This window comes from Paralichthys olivaceus, chromosome 21, assembly GCF_024713975.1.
Source record: "Paralichthys olivaceus isolate ysfri-2021 chromosome 21, ASM2471397v2, whole genome shotgun sequence".
Classification (NCBI taxonomy): Eukaryota; Metazoa; Chordata; class Actinopteri; order Pleuronectiformes; family Paralichthyidae; genus Paralichthys; species Paralichthys olivaceus.
The window spans coordinates 9,292,436-9,316,022 of record NC_091113.1 but is presented as its reverse complement, the minus strand read 5'-3'; the positions used below and the strand labels follow the sequence as shown (position 1 = coordinate 9,316,022).

Below are 23,587 nucleotides of genomic sequence, written 5' to 3'. Positions count from 1 at the left end.
AATGTTTGGTTGCACACATACTTTTGGCCAATTCATGTATCAACAACCAGAGAGAGCGAGAGAGAGAGAGGGAGGATGTTTTTTCACCATCACCGCGGGGGTTGTGCTTTCATCAGCATCTTCACAGGATTACGCAAAAACGACCAAACCGATTTCCATGAAACTCGGTGGAAGGTTGTGTTATGGGTCAGAAAAGAATGTATCAAATGTTGCTGTGGATCAGGGGGTGGATCTTTCTTTATCATCGCAAGATGGACATTTTTCAATATTTCTGTTGATTTTTCAGAGAATAATTCGTGGATGACGATGAAAAACTCATGTTACTGATATTTATGATCGTGTGACATTTTACTGAATCCAGTGAATTTCAATGTGGTTTCGTAAGGGGACTGTTGGGCGGTGGCGGAGGTATGTTCCCCGCTCAGGGTCATTCTAGTATTGTAATATTATTCAAGTGAACTGACCCTTTAAAAAGCTGGGAAACCAAGGACAACAAACCTTAAGGGCAATGCATCTGCAGTGTGTGTGTGTCTGAATGGCTCATTACATATGGGGTGGTGTTGGTGGGGGGGTAGTGTGAAATGTGAAACAGATGTTACTCTTTTTTTCACGGGCACTGATGTCAACACCTTTGCATTGCCCAGGGAAGTGTGTGTATATGTGTGTGTGTGTGTGTGTGTGTGTGAGTGTGAGAGAGAGAGAGAGAGTGAGAGTCTTTGTGTGTGCGTTTGAAAAACCTCATTTGAGGGAAGGTTTCCCATAAACACCTGTTTTGTTCCGGTTAATATCTCTCGTCATAGTGAAGAAATGATGGCCTCAGTGAAAGAGGAGAGAGGGAGACAGAGAGAGAGAGAGAGAGGAGGGGAGGGGGTGAGAAAAGAAGGAGGCGGGGTCACCTCCATTCCCCTCCGTCTGTGAAAGAGAAGAGCTCATGTGGGATGAACACATTCGTTTATTCATTCGGCCCGTCTATTTTCAGCCCAGAGGGTTTATGGTTATTGGAAAGGCGTTGCCGTCTCGCTCCTTCCCAGAAGGAGTCAATATTTCTCCCTCTCCTTCATTTCTCCCTCTCTGCCTCTTTTTCTCTAATCCAATATTTTCTCCAAAACACTCCTCTCCCCTCCAAGCGCACCAGCAAGGAATGCTGGGAGACATTTGAGGGAAACAAAGCACACAAGCACAGACCCACAAACATACAAAAGTGAGAGGCTGCAGTGATCCTGCTCCAGAAGCAAGAACTCTTGCTCAGGACGTCTCCCACTTATCGCAGTTACCCATCGCTCCTCTTTCTTGCTTACAGATGCATCTTTATCTCTCTCCGTTCACGGCCCTTGTGGGGCTCTCGAGACCGACTGTGGCCTTTTTTACGACGCTGATGTTTGCTAATGACTTTTTATGATGACTTGTTATGGCTCATAAAAAACCCTGGCTCTGTTACTGGCAAGATCAACTGTAACTGCAGCACAGTGCGGTCCTGATAACACACCCTGGGACTTTTATGAAGTGATTAAAATGAGACAAGACACCATGAGTATGCATGCGAGTGGGAAATGTGTGTAGCCGAGGGAAGGAGAGAGGGGATGGCGCTTGTGATGTGGATGCAGTCATGGCAGTTGTAGGTCAGAGGGAGAAAGTGAGGAGGGAGCTGTTTCATAATGAGTGCACCTCCTTCGTATGGAGAAGATAAATTCCCACAAGCCTTCACCTCCAAATATTGACTTAGTTCCTGAGTTATGAGGGACTGTGGCTTTATTGCTGATAAAAATAGAAGGCAGTCTTGCATGTAACCAGATAAGTTTGGGCCTGAGCCCCCTGCCCCATCATGTCAAGTGTGTTTGTTAGAGGTGGTGGGTGGTTAAAGTCCCAGCACATGTTGCACCTCCTTTCTCGCTCTCCACTGGTAAATGAATGATGGGTGAGTTCCAGTTAGAATTAGCTTTACAGCTCAGTGCAGGGATAAAGGTCAGGCCAAAAGCAGGTTTGTGACCCCTAAAGAATCCTCAGAAGCATCCGTGACTCCTGCGTGGTGGAAACAGATCATACAGACAGACGCACACAGATGCATCATGCTTCACACTCTGGAGTGGGTTCATGCACGTAAATGTGTCAATATGGTTAATATGTGCTGTAATCTCACATACTGATTAAAGATTAATGTGAAAATGTAGATGAAGATGTTTTGACAGAAAATGACAAAATTCAGAACAAACATCGCAGCGGTGCGAGATGATCTGAACGTCTTAAACAAATGATATCTAAAAAAAATGATATAAAAGATTAGAGGATGATCTCTGGTATACTAAATCACTGACTGAGAAGTGCCTGATAACATTGATGCCGTTCTGTGCTGTAACATTAATTATAATAACCAAAGTCACGATAGAGATTTATATATTATGTATGATGAAACTGTGAATTGTTTACGTAATACCAGGAGAGCATTCTGCCAAAAACAGAGTGAAACAACATCATTTAAGACCTGGATAGAATGAAAATGTATCAGAGGCCAAATACGCTTTTAGAAGATGGGTTTTATCAGGAAAAGCATTTAGACATGGCCCAGAGTTTGAACACCTGCGAATGCTCGGCTTCAAATATGCAAGAGGTTTTATTAAAAGACACGAACAGGACATGAGGGAGAGATCTATGTCCAAAAAGCTTCAAGGTAATGTCTGCGCACTTTGATGCAGTTATGCTAGAGCTAAAATGAAAATATAACAATGTAAGGTTTCTACTTTCCACGTGGTCTTGAGACATTTTATGTACAAATTTATGTCTCGATTAACTGATTTGACAAATGTCATCATAATGGCTTTAACTGAGCCTCGACAGAGTGACACAAGGTATCATCTTGTTTCTGGAAACACTGGAACGAATGCCTGTATGTGTCTTAACAATGATCGAATTATTTTGGATTTGTGGGCTACTATGATGTTGTTTGTATTTTATATTAATTCATATATATTAACATTTGTGTCTGCAACAAAGTTGAGGTTGTGTTTTCCCCTGCATCAGTTTTGTTGCTTTTTAGCAAGATTACACAAAAAAGACCAATCGATTTCCAGGCAGGCAGACGTCAGTTTAACACCAGCGCTGCTTAGTAAGAGCACCACCCATGACCAATCAGCTCAAAGAAGTGGAGAGACCCTCCTAAGTAATATTCATAATTTGGTGAAAATCCGTACATGCATTGTTGAGTTATTGTGTACACAGACACTTGGAACTTTAAGGTTAGAAGTTCACCAAAGACATCCAGGAGAAATGTTTATGCTATGATACAAATCAATGATGAGGTTTCTAGCCGGAACATTGTAATTCTAAAATTAAACTGGAGTCTGGCTGAGAACTGCATGACAAGGTCCGGCTGCTGATGATGGTTAAAAAAATTTAATGTTGATTGAGGGAAGACCGAACAGTTCTGTAATGAAGCAACGGTGCAAAGTTAGAGACCTTGAATTAAGGTTGGAAACCTTTGTCACCACCAGGAGGGTTAGTAAGCCTCCCACTGAAGCAACTTTACCTTGTTAAATATCTTCAATTTAACTCCTCCTCCCCTCCACAACCTCAGAGAATGCTGTGTTCTGTTAGGTGTTGTTCTGACATGAAGTAAACTGACTTGTTTGACCGACAGCTAGCAACCAACTTAGTCTCGGATCAGTTTGTATTCACCAATGTACATCTTCAACAGAGGAGCGTATTTGAAACTGTTTTCACGCAGGATTTTCTTTAAATTGTTAAACCATGATTTGGTGTCAAGTAAACCAAGTGAAGCAGCAGCAGCAGCAGTGGCGGTTCTGCCAGGGTGGAGCTCCACAAGAGGCTACCTCAGCATCATCCCCAGGACCAGGTACCCCAATGCCCACGTGGTGGACCTCCGCACCGACTCAGTGACCAAGCCCGGGCCTGCAATGCGCCAGGCCATGGCAGAGGCTGCTGTCAGAAGTGACCTGATCATAGAGGACCCGATAGTTTATGGTAAGAACCGAACCGTGGTGGTAAAATTATAGTGCTATTACTGAAATAACTTTGAATGAATAATTAAAAAGTACAGCACATTTAAATCAGGGGGCTATACAGTGTTTTCATTGCTTTATAGGTCATTATTGAGAATCCCCTGTTGCTCTGTGATAAACAGTTCAGTTTTTCTATTCTGTTCAGAGATTAATTGTTTATATCACTTTTTTTCATGGGCATTCTATTGAGGACACAAACACACACACACACAGACACACACACACAATATGTTAACAGACAAATGATGTCTGCTACTGGTTATATTTTATGTCCATATCTTAAAGAAACAAACCGTTACTACAGAAAGAAACCACATTTCACAATGATAAGAACAGCGGAAGCAAACTTCGGGTGTTGGCTATCTTAACCGGTTGGGTGTGTTTAACTCCACTTACGCTATCTAAATTGTTTTGGCACAGACTACACCGCAAATAATGCAGGTAATGATGATATTTGGGTGGTCCGCTCCTCTTTTCCATATCTGGGCCACAAGTAAGCCATATCAATACTACATGTCGAGCAGAGGTGCTAAATGTTGCTCGCATTAGTTTTGTGCTATGTGGGCCATATTCATCATTTACCATATTTACCACCTTAGGTTTACATCCAGTTCACACCTTGCCTGAAGCACCGCATGTTTGCCACAAAAGCCCCAAATTTGTTCAGGGATAACATTGTGCTCACAGCCACCGGCCTGAAGTGTTTATCTGTGTAACATGATATTTGCAGATACAAAAAGGTGTAGGATCGGCCTGTTTATCTGGTTCCACTGCAAATGTTGATTCATAGGAATCGGTCCTATAGTTTTTCACTAATCCTGTTGACAGTAAAACATACAAATATCAATGAGAAGCATGGAGGTAACAATAGCAGCAGTGGTAGCATTAATAGTAAGATAATTAGTGATGGGCAGATGAAGCAAAGGGGGGGGCACAAACTACAGGAGAAAGAAGACAGATTTGCAGGGTTAGCAGAGAGAAACTTGATGCATGCACATATGCTTTTTGTCCTTGTGAAAATACTGCAAAAATGTCACAGTATTTGCCTATTTTCTGCAGAGCTGCAGAAAACTGCAGCGGATATGTTTGGGATGGAGGCCGCGCTCTTTGTACCCAGTGGATCCATGGGAAACCTTGTTGCAAGTGAGCTGACCTTCAACTGGCAGATTCTAAATCCATTTATTGAGTTCAGAATGGTAATAAATGTGCCTGCTTTTCATTATGCAGTAATGTCCCACTGCTTGGAGCGAGGCAGCGAGATGATTGTGGGCGACCTGTCCCATGTGCACCTTTTGGAGCAAGGATCAAGCGCACAGGTGAGAGCAGAGCGGCAAACACCTGTAGCTGGGCCTCATCTACAGGTCAGTTTGTACCTGTCGAAACTAATGAGTGTGTTTGTGTGCTGACAAAGGTGGCTGGTGTCCACACCACCACAATGACGACGCTCCCTAATGGAACATTTGACTTGGACGAGCTGGAATCAAAGATCCGTCATGGTGACCATCACCCATCGTCCGCCCGCTCACGCCTCATATGTCTGGAGAACACACACAACATACAGGGAGGACGTGTGTTGCCTCTGACCTTCTTGCAGGAGGTGGGAGTGATTTGTTTTTTTACCATACGTGTAGTGGAGAACACATTCATGCTGAATGTCAGGGCCTGTGGATGACACCACATTATTTCTGTTGTCTGTCACCATTTATTTTTGCTGTGTTTACTAATCTGCATATGGATCCTTTCCACTGTACATTCTAGCTCTAGCATCACAGGTTTGATTATCTTCTGACACTCTGTTTCCATCTCCAAGGTTCGTGCTTTAGCGGACAGATATGGTCTGTCAGTTCACATGGACGGAGCCAGGCTGTTGAACGCTGCTGTGGCCCAGGGGGTGCCTCCACACACAATACTGCAATACTCACATTCCGTCAGTATGTGCCTTAACAAGGTGGGTCTTCAAAATACATATGAAAATATTCATTTCTTCATGTATTTTAGAGAAATGTTAAGTCAGCAAAGCCAAGTTGACAAAAAGGTGTGCAACAGGGTCTGGGGGCTCCTGTGGGTTCCATGGTGGCTGGATCCCAAGACTTCATCACCCGAGTGATTCGGTCGCTTTACGCACTGGGTGGACGGATGGGCCAGATTGGTGTACTAGCAGCAGCAGGAAAAGTGTCTTTGCTGGATATGGCGGGCCGACTGAAGGAGGATCACTGCAACGCAAAAACATTTGCTCAAGGTGAGTAGCTTATATGCGTTGCTATAAAAATAATCATTAACCAGCTGCTATTATGTTCCTACTCATAACTAATTTTTGATTGTTTCTTCTCATCACCCAGCTCTGCTCAACTGTGACCCTCCTCTATTCGCCGTAGACATGGCGTCTGTGGAGACAAACATTGTGCGTTTCTATTTGAAGGAGCCCAGTTTGAGTCCATCTGAGTTCTGCGCCCTCATGGTTCATGTTGGAGAGGGAGAGGAGGCTGCACTGGGACAAGGGGTACAAGTTGCAATGAATCCTTTTGTTGGAAACTCAATCAGGGCTGTGTGGCATCTCGGGATCTCCCCTGAAGATACCCAGCTGGCCATCCAGAAAATGCAATTTGTTGCATCTCAGTACTCGAGGGAGAAACTCAGGGCCCAGTGAAACCTGGTGTTTGGCAAGGTGTCTCATCCACGGGAAGATATTTTAGGAGGAAGGTGATGCACAGTATTAACAAATGAATGCTCATGAATGTGCGTTTCACTAACATGACATTTTATTTTATGTATCTTGTAATCAAACAAACAATACAATAAACACACTAAAATAATCCATGTCAATAGGAGATGCATTATGTGATGCTATCAATAGCTTCAAGTCAGTTTTGTCTCTTAGTTATTCAAGTTCATTTGAATCTTTATGTTTTTAGCAAGTAAAGTAAGTAAGTAAACTCTTTTTCGTAGACATTTTTTATACCTTTCACAAAATCAGTAAAAACTCAATTACCTTTTGGTGCCTTGGTCCTTTTCTCTTTTCATTGTACAGGCTGCTTTGGACTATATTATCAGAGAATATGCTGATGACACACTGCTTTTTATTGGCTTTGTACCAAAGTTAACAACTGGTTAGACTGCAGTAAACAAGGGATTTCACAAATTTTATCTGGCCATGAATAGAAATTTTTGTTTTGTTTTTGTTGCACAACTTGGCGGTTTCGACCCCACATGTTGAATCTATTTTCACATGAAAAAGTAACTTCCGCAGCTTTTTTTCATCAAAGAAATATTTAAAATGTATTGCTTTAACTTAACAAACTTAACATTACAAATACTGAAATAGCAAATCCCATGAGTTTCTCTCAACTGACACCCTGTGTATTTTACTTCTTTATAAGGCTCTCATTATATACATTTGTAATTATTTTCATGATCTGTTGGATCCTCTGCTGCTGGTTTTCAAAATGCAAACAATCACACAATCAGGAAAATTGGCAGCTCTTTTTTTTTTAAAAACCATCCACCAAAACCATGTAATTCCACACACAAAATAAGAGATGTAAGTTATGTGACCATTTTAGCTGTGACTAATAAAGGTTTATCTGATCTTATCTTATCTTAGGGTTTGAACTTGTTGTGATTAGCCTGCAGGTTTCATGTTCTTGTTTCTTCACTTGGAGCCACACCCCTTCTATGAAATCTGCAACAACAATAACAATAATAATGATAATAGTAATAATCAATTATTAGTAATGATTACTTTTAGCTACTACTACTACTACTACTGCTACTACTACTACTATACTATATATACTTTATATATTACCACTACTACTAATAATAATAATAACAACAACAACAACAACAAAACAACAACAACAACAATAATAATGATGATATTATATCATAATATTGTTATAAGACAGTGATCAGGTATCTGCAGACGGAGCATAATTAAATCCACTCTGGAACATTTAGATACTTGTCTCTGTGTTTAATTGGCTTTGTTGGAATAAAAGCGCCATCTTGAGGTCTTTACTGGTGTGTGCAGGTCCATCAGCTGATAGGTAATCCATTAACTGTCCTTGTAGTTACTGATTTAACGTCGTCGATACAAAGTTCGATGTCAAAACAGCACAAATGGAAGCAACGAGAGCATCGACACCATGTCAGTGAAAACTCTCAGCTGCAGACTCTTGTTTCATTCGTTAAAAAACACGATCGTCACTTCAAGTAAAGACCAGCGGGCCCGACATGCTGCAGCTGCTCTGCCGGGACGGAGCTCCTCCTCCCGGGGATACTACATGACCGCGAAGCCCAGGTATCCCGGGCCGGGCGGAGCGCCCGACGTCCGGGTGGTGGACCTCCGCAGCGACACGGTGACCAAGCCCGGGCCCGCGATGCGTCAGGCCATGGCGGAGGCCGAGGTCGGAGATGATGTGATGGGAGAGGATCCCACAGTTAACGGTAAGAGCCGAAAGTTTCATTTGTAACCTGCTGAAATTACTTATTTATAAATGTTCAAACATACTTCACTGCTGCAGGGATTCATTAGTGCTGTCATTAGCTTAGATACATTACTAATGATCAAAATAAGAACATAAATTCGACAATATATAAACTGTGTGAACTGTACTGCCACAGCATGGCACTTCTGTATAAAAACAAAAAAAGTCACAACATTATTAAATATACATATATAATTGTAACTGTGTTTTAACTTATTATTAACATTCATAATGATATTATTATCATTCAAAACTGAACCGGACCTTCGTCAGAGATTTGTCTTTGCAAAACTTAATATAATCATATAAACTACTGTAGGACCAATAATATACACTCCTCCTTAATTGCATAGTGTATTAAAGGGATAGTTCACTGAAAAATGAAAAATGATCTTCTCACCACTGTGCCGATGGAGGGGTGGGTGAGTCCTCAAAACACTTTTGGAGTTTCAGGGGTAAACAGAGTTGCAGTTACATCCAATACAATTGACATTAATGGTGACTCACAAAAAAAAACATATAACCACACTGGAAATGGCGTCATTTACACCAGGTTTTAAGCCTGTCCCACGTGTCCTACTACCTGAATTCACCTACCAGAGAGTAATTTGGTGCACGCACAGCTGATTTACTTTTACTTGTCTTACAGTTTTTGATTTGTTTCTGCAGAGCTACAAAAAATCGCAGCGGATATGTTTGGGATGGAGGCCGCGCTCTTCGTCCCCACTGGAACCATGAGTAACCTCATCGCAGGTGATCCCAGCTTTTACTGGCAAGAGTGTAAAACCAGTTTGATGAGTTCAGAATGGTCATAAATTTGCACGCCTTTCATTATGCAGTGATGGTGCACTGTCGGGAGAGAGGCGACGAGATGATTGTGGGCGATGTGTCGCACATACACATCTATGAGCAAGGAGGCAGTGCACAGGTGAGCGTGCCGGAGCAGCACACGTCTGTAGTTCGGGCCCTCGTCTACAGGAACTAAAAGTGCTCCTTTGTGTTAACGCAGCTGGCTGGTGTCCACGCCACCACGGTGACCACGCTCCCCGATGGGACATTTGATTTGATGCAGCTGGAATCAAAGATCCGCCACGGTTACCCTGACCCCCACTACCCCCGCACACGCCTCATATGTGTGGAGAACACACACAACATACAAGGAGGACGTGTGCTGCCTCTGACCTTCTTGCAGGAGGTGGGAGTGGTTTGCTTTCTTCACTTATGTGTAGTGAATGCTACGTCTACTGAGATACCTGCCTTATTAAAGAGAGTATAACTTAGCATCACAAGTTTGATCATCTTCAGATGCTCGGTTTCCATCTCTAAGGTTCGTGCCCTTGCAGACAGATACGGTCTGTCGGTTCACATGGACGGAGCCAGGGTGATGAACGCTGCTGTAGCACAGGGGGTTCCTCCACACGCCATCCTGCAGCACACACACACTGTCAGTGTGTGCCTCTCAAAGGTGCAACTGAAAAACACAAACACTCGAATTTTAGTGAATTTATACATGTTAAAAACCGACAAAGCATTTGCAGAAAAACTAACATTTCACTTCACGGTGTGTATTAGGGTTTGGGTGCCCCTGTGGGTACCATGCTGGCCGGACCCAAAGACTTCATCGCCAGAGCGTTGCGGTGCCGTAAAGCTTTGGGTGGGGGGATGCGGCAGGCGGGTGTACTAGCAGCAGCTGGAAAATTGTCTTTACTGGATATGGTGGGACGACTGGAGGAGGATCACCGCAACGCAAAAACCTTCGCTCAAGGTGAGCAGCTGATGTTTATGTTTGAAATGTAATCATTAACTGGCCGCCATCATGTTCCCTGCTCATAATTCTTCCTTGTCTCTTCTTCTCGCCAGCTCTGCTTGACTTTGACCCTCTATTTGCTGTTGACATGGCGGCCGTGGAGACAAACATCCTGCGTTTCTATTTGAAAGGGCTGAGTTTAAGTCCCGTTGAGTTCTGTGCCGGCATGGCCCAGGTCGGCGAGGGAGACAAGGCTGCATTGGGACAAGGGGTACAAGTTCTAATGTACCCTCATTTTGGAAACTCAGTCCGGGCTGTGTGGCATCTCGGGATCTCCCCTGAAGATACCCAGCTGGCCATCCAGAAAATGCGATTTGTTGCTTCTCAGCACTTGAAGAAAGAACTCAAAGCCCAGTGATGTTTGATGGAAGGTCTAATCAATATGACTGATTAGACTTTAGTCCCTTTGGATCATGGACCTCTTTGTATCCATAGTTTATTTTTGCCATTTTCTTATTGCATTAAATTTAACGATCCCATGTCTCTTGTCAGAGTTTGTTTTATTATTTCAAGTAATTTTGCATTAAATGTCATGTCTCATATTGAAGACACAGAAGAGATTAGCCTAATCCCAACTCATTTCAAAGAAGAAAAAACAAATAAATTCAAAGAGTGAAAATGATGTTTAAGACCCAGAGAACCTGTTTTCTCAACCTCTAAATATATGAACATGAGGGTTTGAAGTGGTGTGGACACAAGATGGCGCTGCTAATCGAAGGTCATGTAAGGTTGGAGCTCAGCATTTTTACCTCTAGTCTTTAAACTGCGTGTTTAACACCAGACGTTGGTATCCAGCCCTAAATAAAGTAATGTGTCTCTACGTAATCTACGTGTTCTACGTAATTATGGTGCGGGATCTTATGTAAAACAGTTCGTCAGTCAACACCTAATGGGATTTCTGATCATTTTGTTCCACTTGTCTCCCACTTGTTACACAGGATCTTGTTCTACATTTACAAAGCTATTGTAGAAATAACAATCCAGGTGCGTGACTCATTCACCAGTTTGCTCCTTCCTGCAAAATCCAAAGACTATTATTAAACCATGTGTTTCCGCAGCAGCAGCTAAACGTGTTACTTGTCCATTAGTGGAATTCACTCCAAACAAATCAAAAAGAACTGGCAGCGGTGGGATTCGAACCCACGCCATCGAAATGACTGGAGCCTAAATCCAGCGCCTTAGACCACTCGGCCACGCTACCACGGTGACACCTATGTAACCGACAATATGCTATAAAGGTACATCTGGCTCCACCCAACACAGGTTGTTTTTAGCATTGTGAAGCTGCTAAATATAACGGAAGTACTGTAGCCAATACATCACGTGTGTTGACGCTCCATTTCAATCAGGCGCTCTTCTAATGTGACGCTATGCTAACACACGCATGCTTACTGTAGCCAGTGCTGCTTTCAAATGCTCCTCCGTTACTATGAGTAAAAACGCGTTTCTGCTTGAAACAACCGTTTTAACTATATCGTTTACATTTTACGTGTATTGTTGTATTTTATTACACACGTTAAAAGTAGTGGAATTAACTGTTTTCTATATGTTTGTATCTATTTGTTTGTTGTCCCCTAAATAAGATAAATACTCGGCTAACAGCAGTATTGAAAATGAAATTTGGTCTGCTTGATTAAATGTACTAGCTGCGTTCGATTGTTTCTCTCCCATGTTGTTCGGTGATATTTACGACAGCCCTAAATGCAGCAGCAGTGGAGGGGCGTGTCTGTCGGGGATCTGGTGCTACGTGCATCGGGCTCCGGTCGCTGTGGTGGATCCACTTCCCGATCACAGGCTCGATCCCCGGTGAGGCGGTGGACGGTGGAGTTCCAGAACCGACCGAGTGTGGTTTGTCCCCGGCAGGAGACTTTAACCTGCAGCTAGCGACGCCTGGTGTTTGTAACCGAGAGACGGAAGAGAAGAGGTGAGTGGGAGAGTTCACATTCTGATGAAGTGAGTGAAGCGGGGCCTCGGGGTGATAGTCTGTCTGTTCGGTAAATACATGTTTCTAACACACATACACACACAAACACATACACATACAAGAAAGTAAAGTGAATCCTTCAGTGGGAGGTTGTATTGCAGAATAGCTCAACACGATCCATGCTGCTGCAGGACTTCAGTGGGAGCACATTGCAGCAGCAGTAGCACAGGACTGTCAAGTGTTGTGATAGTATCTCTGCACTCCAGAAAGAATAGAAAAGTGCTGACAGATGCTGGATATCATCAATGTAATGAGCTAAATTGGTTTTGCATGCTGATGCTCACATTTACTGCTTAAATCAACATTTATATCAGTATTTATTTTCTCTAACTTTCTCTCACATTGTATAAATTGCTGTGCAGCCATGATGCAGACTTTTTGTGTACACGTCCCCATCATGGCTGCTATAGATGAACTCCCAAGTGTGTTTTTGTGGCACTCCCCTGCCTCCTCTCGTCTGCCGGACAGCAGACTCCACCATCTCTCTCCACATTGCATGTCTATGAGCCCTTTGTGTGTGTGTGGTTGTGTTTCAGGGGTTAAAATGCATGTAAAAAGAATTTCCCCTTGAGGGATTAATAAAGTATCTCTTCTCCAGACATCATGGAGGACGACCTGATGTTCACCATGGAGGAGGATGGCAGCGCCAAGAGACCCCCCGTCCAACGAGGTGCCCACAGCCAGCGGGCATCCTCCCTGAGCGAGGCCAACGCCAGTGATGACGAGGACGAAATCATCTGCCCCATCCTGGACGACTCCGCCGTAGAAATCTGTCACTACCTGAAGAACCTGGTGTACACCCGGCAGCTGTCGAACTCTCTTCCTAAGAGCAACTTCATGTACAAGGTGAGTAGTTGCCCCAGCAACGGGATGCAAGATGATGCTCATGTGTAAAGTCAAGCGACAGTTAAAAATAGAGCACTGGATGATTATTTTAATATCCCTCCAGAGAATTTGAACAATCTGTAGTTAGTGTGTTGTGGTTGTGCTCCATCACAGACCCCTGTTCTGCAATATGCTGCAAGAACAGCTCTTTACCCTATAAGGAAACATGGTCTATGTCCACAAACCACAGTGTATGCGATGTATGTGAATGTCCAACTCATCATTTTACTCTGACAAGAACGGGAAGTATCATAGTGTATTTCACATCATGTGATTATGTGATATTGAAGCTCAACCAACCAACTACAGGGATGAACAGCCTGTTTTTAGTTGTTGTTTACAGCATCTAAAGCCGCACATTTCTCCATTTTTCTGCGTAGAATGAAACAGAAACAGTGGCAGAACCTCGCTCGTACAGGGTTTTGTCTGAGAGCGCACGGGTACGTTACAGATTAAATTATATCTTTCTTCTCTCCCTCCTCACCAGTGACCATCCACGCCTCCCTTCTCCTACTCCACTCTGCAATTAACGTCCTTTTCCTACTTTTACGATTTTTATTTTCACAGCAACATACTTTTTCTCTCTTCCAATGACTTGTTTTATGCTTGTGTTTTGTGTATCCTAATCAATGCATCCTCCTTTTTCCTTCACTTAAAACATCACTAACCATCAGGAATGTTATATTTTTGTTGACACACAAAAAATAATATTACTTTTTGGTTTTGGTTTCAGAAAACTTATTTTTAATCAAGTTACTACAGTTTTTTGTTTTTAAAGATGACTACAGTCTCAAAAAGAAATGTATCCGGGTTGTGCATTTCAGTGCCGTAGCAGGCTTTACCGTTTGTGTCTCTCACCCCCCTTATACCTTGTAGTTCAAGGTGCACGAGGTCTGACTGGAGATGCATCGTTTGCTCCTCCTCAAAAACAGACGTGACACTCAAAAACAAAACATGACCCTCCATGTTTCTCTTTATGTATATGCTTTGCTCTAAATATAAACATGTCTCAAATGCCTGCGGGACAGAGACCAGCATACGAGGAAGACGTGCTGCTGTGCAGTATAGGGGGGGTGGGGTGGGGGGCTAACTGCTTGGGTTACTGCAGCAGGTTTAGATTACCAGTAACACTTAGGTCCTACTAAGAAAGTTATTTATTTTATATGGCAGACCTGCAGATGGCCATTAATTATGCCATGGGGATTATATTCATTTTGAGGTGGCTGTAAAATATTTAAGATATTATGAAAACATAGAGACTTTGCTGAACCCCAGCTAATGTATTTACCATAACACCGGCCTTGTACTGAAGTGTGATGTATTATTTCATTAGTTCATTAATCAGTTCCATTTTATTATTTTATTTTAATCATTGTGTGATACCTTTGTGCTTTAATCTTTTAAAATCATTACTTTTTCTTCCTTCCTCCTCCATTTTTGTTTCTTTCTCCTGTTATAAAGTGCTTCACCCACAAGTTGACGTTAGTTTGTCCCTGACAAATCATTTGCATTGTAGCTGATTATAAACAAATAGAAATACTGAACGAATAAGGGGAAGCTGTTCAGTGGAGAAACAGTGACATTTAAATTTGCCCCATTAGTGACCATAGTGTCGTCACTTAAAGGCTGAAAATGACTGTGATGTGGAGAAAAGGCACAAAACGGACTCTGTCATACAAACAATATTTCACAGTTTTTGCATTGAACAGCTTTCCCCTGTGTATTCTGGCTTATCTGTTTTGGAAACTGACTGTTCCCTTTTTTTTTTTTTTGCACGAATACAAATACTGCCAGCTATAAGATATGTTTCCTTATCATGATAGGATGCATGGAAACATGCAATTGAAAAGGCCAAAGCCATGCCCGACCCCTGGGCCCAGTTTCATCTGGAGGAAATCGAGACAGAACCCTGCATTCGTTACAGGTAAGATTAACTGTGTTGCAGTGGATCAACAGCAGTAATGGAACTTTATTCTTGGCAGATCATTGACTCATGTGCTTTTTTCACTCCCGTTTTAGCTTTCTTTTGGTCTTTACCAACCCCTAAGGGAAATAACAAATAAGGGAAAGTGCACAGTCCAACATTACACAATGTCATCTGACTCATTAAGACAAAATATTTTCAAGATAAAAATATTGATAAGAGCAGCTTTAAAGTATCAGCGTCATTTAACATGGTAAATAGTTAAGCAGTAGTTGAGAATGAGAGATTCCCAGATTGATATTAGCCCTGAGCTCTCACTGAACTTGAAGTAAGACTTCCCAGTGGGCTCATATCTCGGTCAGTGGTGCTAATCTCTTTGTTGACAAACATTACTGGCCCCTTCAACGGGCAGATGAAGCACAGATGACCCTTTTTGTTATCTCATATTGTTGGCAGGGTTACAGCTTGTCCACTCAGATATTTATATTTTCAGTGTGACCGCTTATAAAAAACAAACATCTTGCAGAGTTCTGACACGTTGCATCAAGGCAGCGACACATGATGAGGTGTGTGCAAAACAGCAGGGAAATAGATTCCTTTGCCTGTGTGTGTGTGTGTGTGTGTGTGTGTGTGTGTGTGTGTGTGTGTGTGTGTGTGTGTGTGTGTGTGTGTGTGTGTGTGTGTGTGTGTGTGTGTGTGTGTGTGTGTGTGTGTGTTGTTACATAACACAGAGCCGGGACTTGACTGCAGAGAGAGGAGAACTTGTCAGGAGCTGGGATTTATCGTCACACTCTTTTTTTCATGTGCTAATTTTGCCCACATGTAACCTCACTCCTCTTCCCCCCTCTTATGGCCCCTGTAGTATGAACTAGATGGAATGAAAGTCATGGTACGCTGTGTTCCCAGGATTAAAAAGAGTGACTGTATTTTAATCCTGTTTAAAGGATCCTGTTTCAGCTGTGAAAACTTGCAGCTGCAGCTACAGGTCATGCATCATTCATTAACTCAGGCCACACACCCTAACAAGACAAACAGTCACACTGACCCAGTGCACATGTACAGTGTGTACACCTACTTTATTCCCCCGTGTGATTTTATGAGTTACATTCATTCCCTTAACAGTCCAAAACAAAAAGGAAACTCAGAACCCACTTGAAAACACACACACACACACACACACACAGTTTCACTCTTCTCTACTTGTTTTTGTATAATGAGGAAACTTGATGTGACAGGCAAACGCCCTCAGGACAAACAGTAACATTGCAAAAATGACAAAGACTGGAGAGTTATTGTCTCTTTTAATGACTAAGTAGCTTCAGGGAGTTGATTGGTTGCTTGGTTTATTGTGTATGGGGCGTTTGAGGTCATGGTAATTTAGCCAGCTCGGTGTTAGTGCGGGTGATTTGTAATGTTAGAGGTGAAAAACATCAACAAGCAACATTTTTTCCTTGACAGAGTGTCTGTGATGTAAAAATACATCACAGACAATTTTCAGTGAATTTTATAAAAGGTGAAATAAACGTCCCAGTTGCTCAGATTCCTGTTCTATCCAGCCTGAAGGTCAAAAACAATTTACTATTCAGTATATCTGTGCATCCTTTTTTGACTTAATTTACCTCTCCTCTTCACAGGTACAATGCCATCACAGGGGAATGGGCTCAAGACCAGATCCACATCAAGATGGCCACTCAGGTACGACTTTTCCTTTTGAAAAAATTCTGTAAAGCCGATATTTCAAACTCTCTGGTCTGATTTATAAGTCTTGTTTTCTTGCAGCCGTTTGGGAAAGGGGCGATGAGGGAGTGCTTCAGAACGTAAGTCCAACTCGTCAGTTCTCATCCAGCGGTTATTGCCCTTGTGTTAGAGGCGGTCATGATCTCAGTGTAAGCAAAGCAGAGGAGTGTGGAGCTCTTAGATTGTGGCCTACAAGTGGTGCAGGTCCACATTCCTCGCATTTCAGCCGCTGAAGGACTCCACAGTTTCTGAACCCAAGATGAAACAGAGACCATCACATTGAAGCGGCTCATAAACTCGTCCATGATGGCAGGAGGGCTTTACTTTAAACTTTGTAAAAATGTCTGGCTTCTTTGTGAGGTTGCAGAACAAATGAGAAAAGGAATAATATAGTAACTGTCAATGTTTAATCCTCAGTTGTGTGGGAAATGCAAAAGAGAGGCATCCGTCAACGTCTCCCTCATTTCAGCTGTCGGAAAAATCCGAAAAAAAAGTTAGGTCCTTAAAAAAATAAATCTCCACATGTGAAACGTGGTATGTTTTCCCTGATGGATTTGAACATGTGCGTTTGGAGCTGTTTTTATCTGGGGTCACGTTGGGCAGATCTGATTTTAGATCCAGTTGATGCTAGGGTCAAAAATGTCTTTAGATGTGTACTTGAATAAAATATTCTATCCCTTTGTGCATTTCAGCCTCCTGATGCGAATAAATAAAGGGTTAATTCAAATGTTGTTCTCTACTGTGAAATCTAACTCTTATATCCTTTCCCTCCAGGAAAAAATTGTCTAATTTCTCACATAGCAGCAACTGGAAGTCGGCATCGAACTACGTAGCCAAGAGTTACATGGAGACGGTGGACAGAAAGGTTTACTTTGAGGACGTCAGGCTGCAGATGGAGGCTAAACTCTGGGGGGAGGAGTACAACCGACACCGACCTCCCAAACAGGTGCAGGACAAACGCTGACTTGTTCATGGGACCAGACAATGTGGATAAAATCAGCCCCGATCCTCTGAAAGCATCCAGAGCACATGGCTGCACAATCCTTTATCCTTCTTCATTTGAAAACAGAAAATACTTTAATCTTAGATTTAGGTTTGCAACAGATGATTATGGATTATTTTTGTTGCGTAGTTTATTGTTTGGTCGACATAGTGTCACCAGACACTGCACAGCCTCAACACATGATATTGTCGTGTAAGTTACCTCCGTTTTGTTTTATTTGCCGTATGCAACCATTGGTCTTGCAGCCGTTGATTTGAAAGACCATGTGTGAGTGAGTGACGGTTGTTCATCTCTTTGTAAACCTCAGGTGGACATAATGCAGATGTGTGTGGTGGAGTTGAAAGACAGACCAGGCAAACCTATCTTCCACCTGGAACACTACATTGAGGGCAAATACATCAAATATAACTCCAACTCTGGCTTCGTGAGGGATGACAACATCAGACTCACCCCGCAGGTGAGTGACGTCACTCTCACATCTTGATACAAGGAATAATACTCACAATCACTTAATCTCGATCATTCGTTTCCTCGTGTATCCACCAGGCTTTTAGTCACTTCACCTTCGAGCGTTCGGGACACCAGCTGATCGTGGTGGACATCCAGGGTGTCGGAGATCTCTACACTGACCCTCAGATTCACACTGAGAAGGGGACTGACTTTGGAGATGGAAATCTAGGTTTGTTTCTATCAGTTTCTCTGATATCCGAACAAATAAATACGCTTTTTGACAGATGCTGAAAGAGATATCACATCTTGATCATATACCTGTGTTTCAGGTGTGCGAGGCATGGCTCTGTTCTTCCACTCCCACCTGTGTAACAAGATCTGCAAGAGCATGGGCCTGATGCCCTTCGACCTCTCACCTGCAGAGAAGTCTCAGCTGGACTGTACCAACAAACTGCTCGTAAGACAGACAGGGCCAGAAGTCAGCATTACATCAGGATAGATAACAGAAACATATCCGTACAACAGTAGCAATAACAAGGAAAATATGAGGACATTTTTATGTATTTGTTAAATTATTAGAAGAACTACTTTGCGTTATCTTCAGTATCATCGGCCTGTTTCGCCTCCTACTTCTTCAATCTCCCCAAGAGCAGTTTCATCTTGTTTTATTCCAGAAGTCAGCCCAGACGGTGCTGAGAGGCTGTGAGGAGCCTTGCGGTTCCCCTCGTGTTCGTACCATGTCAGGACCTCAGTTGTTGTCCCGCCTCTCTGAGACGTCATCTGCAGACGAGAGCATGAGTGACGTGGACTCGATCCCCTGCTCGCCTCTCATCTTCTCGTCTTCGCTAGCTGCATCTGGATCAATGGGCAAGTCGCCTGTTGGTATGGGCATGAATTCATTAATACCTAATGTACATTTATTTTAGAGTGTTTAATTTAGTGAAGAGAGGTGTTCACACTGTAAATATGGATATCTCTCTATTCTAACAGGTTTATATTTTACTGGAATGAATGAACATGAAAGATTCGGTAACAACAACAACAACACAGGTGAACATAAGGTGAGTAACATAACATAAGGTGAATGGGACATTGGCACCATGTGCACAATAACTTACCCCACGCTACAGGTAGGCAGCTTTGAGCTGCACTCACTCGAGTCACTGAACCGACTTTATTGTTTTTATTTTCTTCGTCTGTAGGAATCTGATAGCGGCGGTGACAGCGGATACCCCAGCGAGAGGAGGAGTGAAGGCGATCCAAGTGACCATGTAGACGGGGTAAAGACTTTCATTTGACCTCACCGTGTTTTTACTGGACCAGTCAGAGCATTGCAGGACAGTTCGGCAGGATATTTTTTAGTAATGGAATCTCTTATTTTATTGCCACAAACCGCTCATACATCCTCTTTTCAGTTGACAAAGACATACATGTGTTATCAAGTTAACATAGTAAGTCAGAAAGTATTTTGTAGATATGGTAAAGATGGTTTAGATGGGGATTAAAACTCGTTTGACTAATTCATTGCATTGAGGAATGATGCTGATGTATCCGTTTTGACACTTATTTACATGTAGAACTCTTCTTGTTGCTGTACATAGTTCAGTCTTCTTTGTCCTTCTGTCGTCTGAGCAGCTGTTAACATTTTCTTCTTGTCCACATTAAGTTCAGATAACTGTATCCTGACAGTAGCCTCTGTAATGCATGTTGTATCATCACGTAGGCCCATCATCGATACCAACGACATTATTCCGAGTCAGACGACGACAGTGTCAGACGGGTAAACAAATGCAGAGACATCAGTGTGTAAAACCTCCTCCCCGCCTCAATCATAAACCTGCAATTTTCCTCATCCTTTTCTCACTTTGCCATCCCACCTTTCTTCCCTCTTCGCTTCTTTTTTAATGATTAAATTCATTCCTCATCTTCCCTCTAATCGACCTCCTCCTGCTCTGTGTCCTCCCTCGCCAGCGGAAGGTGGTAGCTCCTCCAAGAGTCACCGCAAACCTAAATTCATTCAACCCTGACAACGAATGGGTGATTACTTGCATGGAGGATGGAAAGCTCGGGCGTTTCCTCGTGCAACTCTGTGCGTTGTTATTGCTTTCATGCGCTATCTTGGCCAAAAACTTGTCAAGCGTGATTCTGAAAATTCAAAATGTTCACTCCGCTCTTTAGTCGATTTAATGAACAAAACACAAGAAGCAAAATGGAGAGAAATTAAAAATGAAATTCGGAACCAAAACACCATCTACCTCTGTTTCAGCAGCTTTGCTCATGATTCACATCATAATAACTTTGTGTGTGTGTGTGTGTCTTTTCTCATGCTTCACATGATTTTTGCATTTGCTGATTGAAAGGCCTGCAGGGGTGCACTCCTCCAGCTCTGAGCAAAAAACTGATCTATGACATCTAGTATTGAAGCAGACTTTTCTGGATGGGTACACCCCTGAGAGTGGAGTGTGATTTGTATGTTTGTTTTGCACATAATCTACCTGGCATCGTATAATTTGTTTTCAGATTACTGTGGTGAAGAACAGATGGTTACACTTTCCCTTTTCTCTCCTTCTCGTATCACTGCTGTGTGTTTCTGCCCAGCTGACCGAGGAGAAGTGGAGCTTCTACCATTCTTCTCGTGCTCACGTCCACCGACCGTCATGCGTAGCCACTGAGGTGGAGCGACTCAACACTCTGATGCAGAAAAAGATTGGCCAGTCAATTCTTGGAAAGGTGAGAAATAAAACATCACATTGGATGATTTTTGATTTTAATAAAGATGACACATACGAGCAGGATTACATATCCAACATTAACAGATGGCAAAATAGGAGGATACAGTAACTGCTTCATCCCCCAGAAAAAGGTTTTATGTGTTGAGTATATTCTAGATCTCCTTCCTCCTGCACAGGTCCACCTGGGCATGGTGCGGTACCATGAAGCCGGTCGCTTCTGTGAGAAGGACGAGCAGTGGGATCAGGACTCGGCCATGTTCCACCTGGAGAGAGCCGCCCTGTGTGGAGAGCTGGAGGCCATCATTGCCCTGGGCCTGTGCTATCTGCAGCTGCCTCATCACATACTGCCAGACATGGAGCTGGAGGTACGATTCTGCTGCTGATTTGACTGTGGCTTTGTGTGCACCCGTGTATTCTGACATTCTTGTGCTGTTGGCAGGATAACGCAGGAAACAGGATGAAAGGTTTCAAGTATCTGCTGCAGGCGGCTGAGGCTGGTGACAGATCCGCAATGATTATTGTGGCCAGAGCCTTTGACACAGGAGTCAATCTGTCCGCTGACAGGTCAGTGAAGCTTCTTTTCAGAAGATACAGTTTGAGTTAGAAAGATGAGGAGTCCATGTCCTACAGTCGTGATTATACTGCCCCCTGGTGGGATTTTTTTAGGACAAGGTAAAATTAAGGCTGAAAGATTTTAGATGTTTGTTTTGTTTAATTTCTTACATTTACTCTCTAAATTTCAGAAAGCAGGATTGGGCAGAAGCGATTCACTGGTATGACAGCGCATTAAACATGATGGACTGTGACGAGGGGGGAGAGTTCGATGGGACGCAGGATGAGCCTCGCTACCTGCTGCTGGCCAGAGAGGGAGAGATGTACCAAGAAGGAGGCAACAACCTCACCGCAGACCCACAGAGAGCAGGTTCGACAGACCTCACTGTGTTCATATATAGAGCCTTTACCCTTATGTTTAAAGGAATATTATACTGAAATCCATATTTAACAGTTTAGACCACTCGCCCCATGTTGTCTTGAAATGAGGCTCTGAACAATTTGTAACTTTCTCAGATACGTAGACAGCATGGGAATGAAGTCATTGTTGGTTTTAGTCTGTTTAAGAGATTTGTTAACAACAGGAAAAATATAGATTATCACCATCCTCGTTGTAATTGTATTTGTTAAGTGTTTCTTCTGTGTACCTCAAGGAAAACCATTATCCGAAGCAAATATTATCACTGCTTCTGTCCTCTCCTCTCACACCATCATCTCTCCCTGCAGGTGATCTGTTTACAGAAGCAGCAGAAGCTGCCATGGCGGCCATGAAAGGCAGGTTGGCGAACCAGTATTACATGAAAGCTGAAGAGGCCTGGGCGCTGATGGAGGAGGAGTAATTCGGGATACAAGCTCCCATCACGAGAAAAGCTACAGGAGATCCTGTGTCTGACAGACAGCTAGTCTGATTTTTACACATTCAAGACACAACTTGGATGGTTGCAGTTTACATATTTTGTATTACAGAGTAGTGAATGGATTTTTTCTATTGATGCCTTAGGTGTATGTGTCTTCCAGGATCAGGCTCGTATATCCAGTTTCCTATCCTTCCTTCTCTCTGTTTGTGAAGTTAGTCATTCTGATTCCTGTTTTCTCTCATTTCCTGTGTCTGGTTTCCTCTGGCTTCTTACTGTTGTATGAAAGAGAAAAACTGAAGAATTTAAACATAGGAAATGGTTTACTTTGGCTGCCCCAGATGCTAATGAATGCTTGGATGAATGTACGTAAAATAGTTTGCAAAAATAAAGTTTGCATTGCTTTTTACAATGAAAATGTGTCATACTTGATTCTCGTGCAGCTTGGTGGCATTTAATGTACAGTATTACAGAAATGCTCCAACTCTGCTCCAGTGATATGTTTGCAGAGCAAGTGAAACTCAAGTAATTCTAGTGTAACAGTAAACATAATTTTGCAGTATAAATAAAATATATATTTTTGATGATATAAAGCTGAAAAGCAAAAATCACCCGTGTAAATCATTGTTTTTTAATATGTTTGGTGAAAAAAAACAACTTCATCAATTTGATGACACATGCTGCAAACATTCACAACACGTGCTTTATGAAGTCACGTTGAGCTCTCTCAGCCACCGTAATATTCTGTCTACGTGAACACAAATCCAAATGACAAAGTGGGCTTTAATAGAGGCGTGCTCATCGGCAAACGAGACACAAGATCGCAACAAAACATATAGACACAACAAGTACAAAACAAAAAGTTTACAAATATGGAGCCAAGTATTATAAGTTGATATCCTGGTGACTTCGAACAGGTAGCGTGGCCGAGCGGTCTAAGGCGCTGGATTAAGGCTCCAGTCTCTTCGGGGGCGTGGGTTCGAATCCCACCGCTGCCATCCCATTTTTTCCTTCACCGTGACTTAGATTTAATTTTGTGTATGAACATAAGTGATTTAAGTATAAACGTATAAATACATAAATCAGGAAATATATGTTCATAATCAGTGATCAGCCTCTTCATGATCAGAGCAGAAGCTGCAGTTGGTTTGTATTGAGC

The 23,587-nt window shown here is 42.7% G+C and overlaps 3 protein-coding genes and 2 non-coding genes across 13 annotated transcripts; 4 read left to right on the top strand and 1 right to left on the bottom strand.

The window, feature by feature from the left end:
- The first annotated feature begins 3,566 nt into the window (after positions 1-3,566).
- On the top strand, positions 3,567-6,798 carry LOC109642121 (uncharacterized). Its single transcript, XM_020106790.2, has 7 exons — positions 3,567-3,975; positions 5,073-5,156; positions 5,241-5,329; positions 5,425-5,610; positions 5,824-5,961; positions 6,060-6,252; positions 6,353-6,798. Exons 1-7 carry the CDS (start codon positions 3,672-3,674, stop codon positions 6,658-6,660), a joined length of 1,302 nt encoding a protein of 433 aa, XP_019962349.1. The 5' UTR covers positions 3,567-3,671; the 3' UTR covers positions 6,661-6,798.
- Positions 6,799-8,093: 1,295 nt separating this feature from the next.
- On the top strand, positions 8,094-10,786 carry LOC109642120 (uncharacterized). Its single transcript, XM_020106789.2, has 7 exons — positions 8,094-8,459; positions 9,170-9,253; positions 9,340-9,428; positions 9,510-9,695; positions 9,828-9,965; positions 10,073-10,265; positions 10,361-10,786. Exons 1-7 carry the CDS (start codon positions 8,159-8,161, stop codon positions 10,663-10,665), a joined length of 1,296 nt encoding a protein of 431 aa, XP_019962348.2. The 5' UTR covers positions 8,094-8,158; the 3' UTR covers positions 10,666-10,786.
- Positions 10,787-11,426: 640 nt separating this feature from the next.
- On the bottom strand, positions 11,427-11,508 carry trnal-uag (transfer RNA leucine (anticodon UAG)). Its single transcript has one exon. It is a non-coding gene; the product is annotated as a tRNA-Leu (tRNA).
- Positions 11,509-11,636: 128 nt separating this feature from the next.
- eef2k (eukaryotic elongation factor 2 kinase) lies at positions 11,637-22,846 on the top strand. 9 transcript variants are annotated; one of them, XM_020106796.2, is made up of 20 exons: positions 11,637-12,231; positions 12,890-13,137; positions 13,557-13,616; positions 15,000-15,100; positions 16,735-16,795; positions 16,880-16,917; positions 17,612-17,783; positions 18,148-18,297; positions 18,387-18,519; positions 18,620-18,747; positions 18,965-19,157; positions 19,281-19,351; positions 19,493-19,570; positions 20,014-20,070; positions 20,262-20,327; positions 20,889-21,020; positions 21,199-21,387; positions 21,462-21,586; positions 21,766-21,944; positions 22,301-22,846. In XM_020106796.2, the coding sequence occupies exons 2-20, from the start codon at positions 12,895-12,897 to the stop codon at positions 22,411-22,413; spliced, it is 2,289 nt and encodes a 762-aa protein (XP_019962355.2). In that variant the 5' UTR covers positions 11,637-12,231; positions 12,890-12,894; the 3' UTR covers positions 22,414-22,846. The 9 variants fall into 9 exon arrangements, with proteins under 9 accessions (XP_019962355.2, XP_019962361.2, XP_019962354.2 ...); XM_020106795.2 differs by having other exon boundaries at positions 11,659-12,231; positions 18,965-19,172; XM_020106802.2 differs by lacking the exon at positions 20,262-20,327.
- Positions 22,847-23,344: 498 nt separating this feature from the next.
- On the top strand, positions 23,345-23,426 carry trnal-aag (transfer RNA leucine (anticodon AAG)). The gene has a single exon. It is a non-coding gene; the product is annotated as a tRNA-Leu (tRNA).
- The last annotated feature ends 161 nt before the right edge of the window (positions 23,427-23,587 follow it).

Coding starts and splice junctions, on each gene's coding strand:
- LOC109642120 (XM_020106789.2), top strand. CDS start 8,159: ATGTCAGTGAAAACTCTCAGCTGCAGACTCTTGTTTCATTCGTTAAAA. Junction 9,429..9,509: donor AGCAAGGAGGCAGTGCACAG/GTGAGCGTGCCG, acceptor GTGTTAACGCAG/CTGGCTGGTGTCCACGCCAC. Junction 9,696..9,827: donor CTCTGACCTTCTTGCAGGAG/GTGGGAGTGGTT, acceptor TCCATCTCTAAG/GTTCGTGCCCTTGCAGACAG.
- eef2k (XM_020106795.2), top strand. CDS start 12,895: ATGGAGGACGACCTGATGTTCACCATGGAGGAGGATGGCAGCGCCAAG. Junction 13,138..13,556: donor AGAGCAACTTCATGTACAAG/GTGAGTAGTTGC, acceptor TTTTCTGCGTAG/AATGAAACAGAAACAGTGGC. Junction 17,784..18,147: donor GACACCGACCTCCCAAACAG/GTGCAGGACAAA, acceptor TGTAAACCTCAG/GTGGACATAATGCAGATGTG.
- LOC109642121 (XM_020106790.2), top strand. CDS start 3,672: ATGTACATCTTCAACAGAGGAGCGTATTTGAAACTGTTTTCACGCAGG. Junction 5,330..5,424: donor AGCAAGGATCAAGCGCACAG/GTGAGAGCAGAG, acceptor GTGCTGACAAAG/GTGGCTGGTGTCCACACCAC. Junction 5,611..5,823: donor CTCTGACCTTCTTGCAGGAG/GTGGGAGTGATT, acceptor TCCATCTCCAAG/GTTCGTGCTTTAGCGGACAG.